At 36.0% G+C, this 1811-nt stretch overlaps 1 protein-coding gene across 1 annotated transcript; it reads left to right on the top strand.

Moving 5' to 3' along the window:
• Positions 1-249: 249 nt before the first annotated feature.
• Positions 250-1319, top strand: LOC107460662 (uncharacterized). The gene has a single exon (XM_016079047.3). The coding sequence runs from the start codon at positions 304-306 to the stop codon at positions 1171-1173; it is 870 nt and encodes a 289-aa protein (XP_015934533.1). The 5' UTR covers positions 250-303; the 3' UTR covers positions 1174-1319.
• Positions 1320-1811: the final 492 nt, after the last annotated feature.

Below are 1811 nucleotides of genomic sequence, written 5' to 3'. Positions count from 1 at the left end.
ACTCGTTCTTTTAAGTAAGGAGCAGACTCGTATGGAGATTTAAAAAAAAAAAAATCCCTCCCTCCCTCAAAAGGTCAAAACTCAAAAGTAAAAGCAAAAGTAAAAAAGAGTGATGATAACAAGCACCACCAGCAGCATAACCGTTATGCAACGGAACCCATCCAGTTCCCCCGGCAACCAAATTCAAACGCAAAAAGTAAAGTAAATGAAGATATTGATTTTTTCAAACTAGCCTATGCTATACTATATACTAAACTAACTTCTTCTCCTCTATCTTGTTCAATTCTTCTTCTCAAATTAACTATGGGTTCTTGCATTAGCAAATGCAAACCCCAACACACCAAGAATGTTGTTCAAGACAAGCTTGTCATCTCTCAAGCTTCACCACCACCCATTATTCTTCTTCCTCCAAAATATAAAATCTCTCCTTCACCACCTTCTCCTACTTCCTCCTTCACATGCACCGCCGCCACCACTACCACCACCACCATCTCCTCTTCTTCCTCCTCCTCCTCCTTGTCAAGTGCTTCTTCCTTCACCTCCAAGGACAGATCATTCTCCAACGAATTTCTTTTGTCTTGCTACAAGGACAACCCACAAATCTCACGCATCAACTCCCTCACCCATCATCATGCCATTACTTCTCCTTCCTTCTCTAACAACCAAAAACCTCATAACAACAAGGTTCTTCCTGCCTCCTCTACTCACAAGAGACTGCGCTCAAACTCACCAACAAATCTAACGAGGCAGAAGAGTTTCAGAAAAGATTCATCACCATCTCCAAGCACAAGGTTCATCAATACTAATGGCGGTGATTACTACAAATATTCTGCAAATTCTTCCTCCATGGACACTAGTACTGTTTCGAAGCGAATGAATGGTAGCCCTAAGGTTAGTTCAGTTCAGTCTTGTTCTCGTTGTTGTGCTTCTTCGAGGAATAATAACAAAGCAGGTGCGAGTCCAAACAACAACTTAGGGAGGCTTCAATGTTCTTCTGGGTTGAGGCATAGAGCAATGACTCGAACCCTTAGAGTTGGATCCAAGATTGATGAAAATGTGGTCAAACAAGTGGTGTCGTCGTCCAATAATTCTAATAACAACGATATGGACTTGGATCTCCTTGAAGACATTGATAATCCTCTTATCTCCTTGGACTGTTTCATCTTTTTGTAGAAACAACTTTAATTTGTGTATGTGTTCTGCGTATTCATGCATTTTTTTGTGTGCATAGAAAGTTTTAAATTTTTTTATTTTTATTTTATTTTACACGTGTGTATGTTTGGAGCTTTGTTTATTTACTGCTACACCATCAGCGGTGTTTAATGTTGACAAGGAAAGAAAAAATAATAATTTATTATTATTATTTTTATATTAAGAATTTAATTTTAATATAATAACAATATAAATATAGTTATTATATAATTAAATATACGTGTATATAAAAGAGTCTAACGGACTCTAAAGAATTGAATTGAAAAAAGAGTAAAAAAATGCAGTAGCATACACAATGGAAAAGAGAAAGTTTCTTGAGTATTAAGCAAACTAAAAATGAGTATAAAATTGATACAAGAGTTTGTCAAATTAGTGCTGAACCACAATTAGTTAGAGCTAACTAATCGACAATTATAACAGACTCTCTAATTTAACTTGTAACAAACTAATTACTATAGTTAGTGCTAACATACAACATTTGTTAGGTAACTCTCTCAATACTCCCTCTCAAACTGAGGTAGTAGGATTTATATGGAAGCCTCAATTTAAATATGAACTTCTGAAACAATGCTAGAGATAAAGGTTTAGTCAGAGTATCT

The sequence above is a fragment of the Arachis duranensis genome, chromosome 8, assembly GCF_000817695.3.
Source record: "Arachis duranensis cultivar V14167 chromosome 8, aradu.V14167.gnm2.J7QH, whole genome shotgun sequence".
Classification (NCBI taxonomy): domain Eukaryota; kingdom Viridiplantae; phylum Streptophyta; class Magnoliopsida; order Fabales; family Fabaceae; genus Arachis; species Arachis duranensis.
This window is presented reverse-complemented; position numbering and strand designations above follow the sequence as displayed.